The sequence below is a fragment of the Tachysurus vachellii genome, chromosome 17, assembly GCF_030014155.1.
Source record: "Tachysurus vachellii isolate PV-2020 chromosome 17, HZAU_Pvac_v1, whole genome shotgun sequence".
Taxonomy (NCBI): Eukaryota; Metazoa; Chordata; class Actinopteri; order Siluriformes; family Bagridae; genus Tachysurus; species Tachysurus vachellii.
In genome coordinates, this window is record NC_083476.1 from 21,663,742 (window position 1) to 21,671,241 (window position 7,500).

The 7,500-nt window shown below is 40.9% G+C and overlaps 1 protein-coding gene across 5 annotated transcripts in view; it reads left to right on the forward strand.

The window, feature by feature from the left end:
• Positions 1–7,500, forward strand: part of LOC132859676 (actin-binding LIM protein 3-like) — a 66,133-nt gene that overhangs the window by 44,393 nt on the left and 14,240 nt on the right. For 2 of the 5 annotated variants that reach the window (XM_060890513.1, XM_060890509.1), the window contains exons 10-13: positions 2,518–2,547; positions 2,974–3,103; positions 5,870–5,968; positions 6,216–6,266. In XM_060890513.1, the coding sequence (XP_060746496.1) occupies positions 2,518–2,547; positions 2,974–3,103; positions 5,870–5,968; positions 6,216–6,266 (310 nt within the window). The remainder of the gene's footprint in view (positions 1–2,517; positions 2,548–2,973; positions 3,104–5,869; positions 5,969–6,215; positions 6,267–7,500) is intronic. The other 3 variants (XM_060890510.1, XM_060890511.1, XM_060890512.1) reach the window with 3 other exon arrangements.

Here is a 7,500-nt window from a genome sequence, read left to right on the forward strand (position 1 = left end):
CACACACATTCACACACGCAGTATGCACACACCGTACAGCATTACATACACAATATATACATACACACCTACAATACACATACATACAGTATACACAGACACGCACACACACCCTCACACTCACACACTCAAACACTCACTTACACACATACAGACTCACACACACACAGACTCACACACACATACATGCAGTATACACACACGCACACACACACACATACAGACTCACACACACTCACACACACGCAGTATGCACACACCTTACAACATTACATACACAATATATACATATACACCTACAATACACATACATGCAGTATACACACACACACACACACACATGCACACACACACACGCACACACACAGATTCAGTAAGCTGTACTTGTGTGTGTGTGCGTGTGTGTGTGCGTGTGTGTGTGTGTGTGTGTGTGCGTGCTCTGCTGTCAGAAATGAGTCTAATGAAGACTGATATCATTTTTGGGAGTTTGTGTTTATTGTGTGTTTATTATAATCTTGTGAGGGATTTATTTAATTCAGTAATTCACATCAGCACATGATTCTGGCACACAGAAGATGTACTTTTGGCTCCTGATTTGGTCAGATTACCTCTCTGATAGGTAACTAGGTGGAATGAGATGAAAGAACACCACCCACCCACCCACCCACCAACTCCCCGAAACTAAGCTTGTTCAAACAGAGTTAGCATTAGCAAGAAGTGCCTTAGCATCGCTCTCACACGGCTAATGACGTCACTAGCTCATCATCAGTGTCCTCTCCTTCTCCAGTAATAAACAACTGCATCTTAAATTCTGACTTGATCGTTTTACAGAATAAATAATTCACATAAAGAGTTATAGATGTTCTTCAGATGATGATGATGATGATGATGAGGATGTTGGTTCCTCCAGCTAACTTACAACTCACACATAAAACACTTACACCAATGAAATGAATGAAATATATCTTAATAGTTATTTTTCTTATATTAAATCTAAACAAATTATTATTATTATTATTATTATTATTATTATTATTATTATTATTATTATTATTATCATTATTATTATTAATATTATTATTATTATTATTATTATTATTATTATTATTATTATTATGATCTTATTACCATTGTCTCCACATGTTCTGTCATGTTCAGAAGTAAGCACATGACACCATCTGACACCAAACCAGTGTGTGTGTGTGTGTGTGTGTGTGTGTGCGTGCGTGTGTGTGTTAGGGCTGGGTGATATGAATATATAATATTAACTTTAATTAATTTATTAATTAATAACATAATTAATTTCACTCAAACATTAATATTATACATCATAAATAAATTGTAAAAAAATTATAAATAATCAGAAATGAAATCAAATTAAAGAAAAGTATCAGATTTGATTGTTAATTTTATATCTATAGTATTTTTATATAAAATGTAGTTTATTCTAAATACTAATATTTTCTTTATTATTAACAGTCTACTGTATTACTGAGATTCTAATGTGATATTTTTGTCATATCGCCCACACAGTGTGTGTGTGGTGTGTGTGCGTGTGTGTGTGCGCGCGTGTGTGTGTGTGTGTGCATGTGGACATCTGTGCTATGTGCCATCAGAATCCTGCTGTGACGCCAGTTCCAATCTCCATCTGGATCTCTTTGTGTGTGTGTGTGTGTGTGTGTGTGTGTGTGTGTGTGTTCCTGTCTCCTTTGTGTGTTTTTTAGGCCAGAGTGGAGAACGAGCTCCTCAGTTACAGAGCTCTGTCCTCAGTACCTAAACTTAGCAGTGTTTACAATGAGTCGCACCCCGATCTCGTTCCGTACGCGGTGTATCACAGACACTTCTCTGAGGACAGACTAGAGCGTTACCGCTACAGGGAGGTACTGAGACGCTAGGCTTAGCACTAATGCTATCAGTACCAGCGTCCTTCTGTTACTCCTGATTTCATTGTCTCGTGCTTCCCAAAGAACCGAAAGCATCCTGCTTGTGCTTACGCGAGCCGACGGACACTTTTAGCTGCATGGGTTTACATCGTGATAATAGCGGACGGTGCATGGAGCGAGAAGTTCGTCGACCTTTAGCATGGATGTTTTTTTTTATTCCAAATAACCAAATAGCTTGCAGTCTGAGACCTAAAGGTGCAACACTTTTCCTTATCGCTGGACTGCTACATCTTGAGGTCATTTCCTACATATAATGTCTGATATTTCTACCACGTTCATGTTCACATTCCAGGTCAAACTGTACCATAACAGCAGTGATGTAAAAGTACAGCACCGTGCCTTTATTTCTCAGCCTGTAGGATCCTGCACTTTTTCTGCTAAACGTATACGAACTCCTACGACCGCATCCGCGCGAACGATCCCATTTCACACGGATCACGCTTTTCTATCAGTCCACCTCCCGCTTTCCGGGATGGACCTGGAAAGGGTTGAGTAATGGAGCGTGAAATGAATTTGTGCTTGCTTTACTTCTGTTCATTTTCTTCTTTTCTTTCCTCTCCTGCACTGAACGCAGTCTCTGGGAACTCTCTCTGTGTATTCTCAGGTACTGAAGCACTTCACTTTATAAAAATATACCCGAGTATATAAACGAAATAAAAATAATAACAAATAAAACCTTACTTGACGTTATATTGAGCTTCTCTCAAGCTGCTGCATGTAGAGTTTTATATCTTCTATGATGTATTTACATGAACATCAGTTGTCCTGAAGGTACGAAGTTGGTACGAAGCTTGACTGATGACATCATTTCTTTAAAAATAAATAAATAAATAAATAAATAAATAAATAAATAAATAAGTTGTTGAGCTTCATAGTCATGTTATTTCCCATGTCATGTCATGTCACTATTCCTTAACTACAGAAACTCCAATAGAAGTGATGTATGTAGTTACAGTCGTCACAAGTGTTCTGGATTTTTATCCGAAGTTGCAGTTTGGATTGAAACGATCTCATGCTCTGTATTTTATAGGATATCTACGACAGTTTGGACCTCAGACATCGGCGTTCCTCCAGCCCGGGCTACATCGACTCACCCACTTACAGCCGTCAGGGAACGTCTCCCGCCGTGCCGCGCTCTCCTCAGCTCTACTACCGCTACGGTCAGTCTTCATCCGGCGTCCTTTGTATAAAAAATTTACTTTTTGCAAGCTAGCGAGTGTTGATTGGATTTAAAAGCATCGTTCATGGGTGCGGACGTCTGGGAAAATCCTCCGCAAAGTCAAATTTGTGACGTTTTCTACAAATTTGTTTATCTGTTTACATCCAAAAATGTAAAAATCCAAAAAAAAAAAATAATAATAATTAAAGGAAAACTGCATTTATATCTCAATCTGTTGGTAGAAAAGCAACCGCCGTATTATAAAGAATTCTATGTTGGAAATTTGACGATCAGCATCATCCACATCAGCGTCTGTCTCATCACCCGACGTTAAAGTGGCTTTTATTATTAACTTCTTTTTATTGTCGTTCATCCGTCTGTACGTCAGCGCTGTTCGGAACGGATTCGGGTCTGATGTTCTTTGTGTGAGAAACAACTTTATTTCACTAGTGAGGTTTTTACAGCTCTGTCCGTTCTTTCTGTTATTGTTTATTATCAGTAGAAACATTTAAATGTGATCAGAAATGTGGATTTGATCATGTTCATCAGATCCATTTTTTTTAATAATATTTTTCCTTAGAGATCGGAATTGGATCAAAAAATCTTCACTGATCATACTGAAATGTTTTAGCGTTTGAGGCCATCCTTGAAAATATTTTGGTTTGCAGTAACAGTAAAAAAAAAAGGTCGGTAGGTGGTCTATGGGGGTCACGGTGACTTAGTGGTTAGTACGTTCACCTCACACCTCCAGGGTTGGGGGTTCGATTCCCGCCTCCACCTTGTGTGTGTGGAGTTTGCATGTTCTCCCCGTGCCTCGGGGGTTTCCTCCGGGTACTCCGGTTTCCTCCCCCCGGTCCAAAGACATGCATGGTAGGTTGATTGGCATCTCTGGAAAATTGTCCGTAGTGTGTGATTGTGTGAGTGAATGAGAGTGTGTGTGTGTGTGTGCCCTGTGATGGGTTGGCACTCTGTCCAGGGTGTATCCTGCCTTGATGCCCGATGACGCCTGAGATAGTTCGGATAAGCGGTAGAAAATGAGTGAGTGAGAGTGAGGTAGGTCTATATTTTTTTTTTCAAGTTTCAATGTAAAAAAAAAAAGTAAAATTTTGGTGACGGTGATTACGTAGGTATGAATTTAAACAAATTAGCATATAGTGACGTCACTGACTGGGTCTTCAACCCGTGCCTTCGGGCGCAGCAATGCAAACCTCATTTTGACGCAGGCTTTATAGACCACAAACAAATTTGTTTGAACGGTGACCTCGAACATTTTGTTTACTGCAGCCGCAGCCATCTTTACCAAGCACGAACCGTCGACTCTGACAGTGAATGAGAGGATGAGACGAAGCGAACGCACAGGCCGTAGTGTGACATCCGTTAACCGATAGTGTAAAATAGATGGCATCACGGGTTTTTATTTAAAAGAAAGAACGTAGCCTTTGTTTGTATGTAGGCCTGGAAAATTTATATATTTACAAAAATATTCATTCATTCATTCATCTTCTACCGCTTATCCAAACTACCTCGGGTCACGGGGAGCCTGTGCTTATCTCAGGCATCATCGGGCATCAAGGCAGGATACACCCTGGACACAGTGCCAACCCATCACAGGGCACACACACACACTCTCATTCACTCACACAATCACACACTACGGATAATTTTCCAGAGATGCCAATCAACCTACCATGCATGTCTTTGGACCGGGGGAGGAAACCGGAGTACACGGAGGAAACCCCCGAGGCACGGGGAGAACATGCAAACTCCACACACACAAGGTGGAGGCGGAAATCGAACCCCGACCCTGGAGGTGTGAGGCGAACGTGCTAACCACTAAGTCACCGTGCCCCCTCTTACTAGAATATAATTAATATTATTTTATTGCTTTTGTATTAGTTGTTTTAAGAGTAACAAAAAAAATTGGTCCGTCTTAACGCAAATTTACAACCAGCAAGTCGGTCGGACTTAAAGCAAAAAAAAAAATTGAGTCGGTCCTAAATTGAGAGTCGGTCAGGTTACGTCAAACAAGAATATTTTTAAGGATGGCTTGAATATTAAAGACAAACCACGGAGATCAGACTGGATCGGATTTGAACCCGGTTGCTTCAAGTGTTGAGTATGAGAGTGAAATAAACCAACAAGGAACAATACAGGAAGTTGATGGTCACGTGTTTGACTATGATCCAGACACAAGACACGTGAAATAAACAGAACTGGGATCTTGTTTTGTTTGTTTATGCATGTACATGTAGGAGGACGTTAAAGTCATCTTTACGCCGTGTGATTTTCTGCCCAACAAAAAAAATCTCATGTCATAAAATAAAAGTTTGTTCAGCAAAGTTTTCTTAAAATTTCAGTGAGCGCACGTGTGAAAATTCTCGTAATCATGTGACCTCCCGCTCAGATAGAGGAGAGTTAGAATTTTCTTCATGAGCTGATTTCCCAGATCTCGGTGCTCTGGAGGTCTGGGGATCAATCATCAGAGGATCTTTATCATATAATCTGACATGGAGCGCTCACACACGATCGCACAGTCCGGTCCAGAATACGGTCCAGATGTTCTAGAGATCTTCCAGAGGAGTCTGGAATAATCTTTATAAAAACCAGCTGAAATCACACAGTGTTGAAACATTAATCGGTTCATTAAAATTCAGGCTCAGTACTCAGACTCGTCAGTATGTACACCAGCATGTGCGTGGCATCATGAGAAATGGGCGTGTCCTGAGTGCTGCGTTCTGCTTTCTGATTGGTCCTGGGCTGACTGCAGGCCCCGACAGTGGCAGGAGTTCTCCGTGTTACAGTCGGCTCCACGCCAGGTCCAGCATGTCCGCCATGTACCAAGAGCCCAAGCATTTTCACCTGCCAGGTAGGAAGCTGCTCCGTCTTCACTCACCCTCATCATCAAGCACTAGTACACAAGCAGCCTCAGAAAAGAAAGGAGTTAAAACTCGGTGTGTTTCTTTCGGTCTCTTTCTTCATCCACCTCTTCACCTCTGATGTCCATTTTCCTGTCTTTTCTATCACAGTGTCCTGCCACATCTCTACATCCATAATGTTCTTTTCCTCCTCACTGTTTTTTCTTCCCTTTTTTGTTTTTCTCCTTCTGTCTTCAGCCAGCAGCGAGGCCAACATCTACAGCAAGCCACCCATCTATAAGAGACACGGTATTTGTGCAGAATCTTCTCTCTGAACCGGACGGCGCCGATGGGTTTAGATTAGATTTCATATGTCCGTATATTTCTGCATATATCCTGAAGACTGTATGTCTAGCGTGTGTACAGTGTATAAACGTCTGCTGTTCGTTACTCGCTTCCTTCCTCTGATCTTGTTTCTTTCCTTCACTTCTTTCCCTCTTTCACTCGTGCTCGGTGAATCATCCTCCCTGTAAGTACCCATCATTCCTCCTCCATCATTTCATCGTTCGTTAACTGTTCCGTTTCCAGAGACGAATAAAACCGACGCGTTATATTATGATGCACAGATTACCGCAATTAAGACAAAAATATAAACAAAATATGAACGTGGCGATTTAACTGCATTCATTTAGAGATGGAATCGTTTTAATAATTCATGTTAAAACACTATCGGTCTCACACACACACAAACGTACGCAGCGCAACATGCAGCGAAATGCCATCAAACAATTACTAACTAAAAATAAACAAATATAATGACAAAATCTATATTAAATAAATCTAATCTAAAGGAAATAAAAAAGAAATATTATGGAATCTATCAGGAGAAAAGGGCAGATACGTCGTGTAACGTCACGCTGAGGCACTTAACATGTATCATAATTTACTGATTTACTGTAAAGTGAACGTCACATTTCTGGTTGAAATGAATCACAATCTCGTGTTGAAATGTAAAAATGGACAAAAGCAAGAATTTTAGGAGAATAAATAAATATTCATCTTCATATTGATGACGTGTGAAATGTATATTTCATATAAACTGTGGTGATTCTTTCTCCGGTAATCTTTGTTTTGTCATCATTGTGTAACGTGTTGAAAATATGAAGTTCTATATTAACAAAAACAAAGTGAATTGTGGTGAAATCTGAGGTTTTGTGACACAAGAATGAAATTGTTTTTTAATGAATGAGGTAGAGACAGGACCGTGGACAGGGACATGGATGGGGACAGGACCGTGGACAAGGTTCATGGATGGGGACGGGGACAGGGACAGGGACAGGACCGTGGACAGGGACATGGACAGGGACATGGATGGGGACAGGACCGTGGACAGGGACATTTATGGGGACGGGGACGGGACCGTGGACAGGGACAGGACCGTGAACGGGGACATGGACTGGGACAGGGATAGGACCATGGACAGGGACAGGACCAGGGACAGGGATGTTCTACGATCTGACGCTTAGACTTGGTGTACTTAACT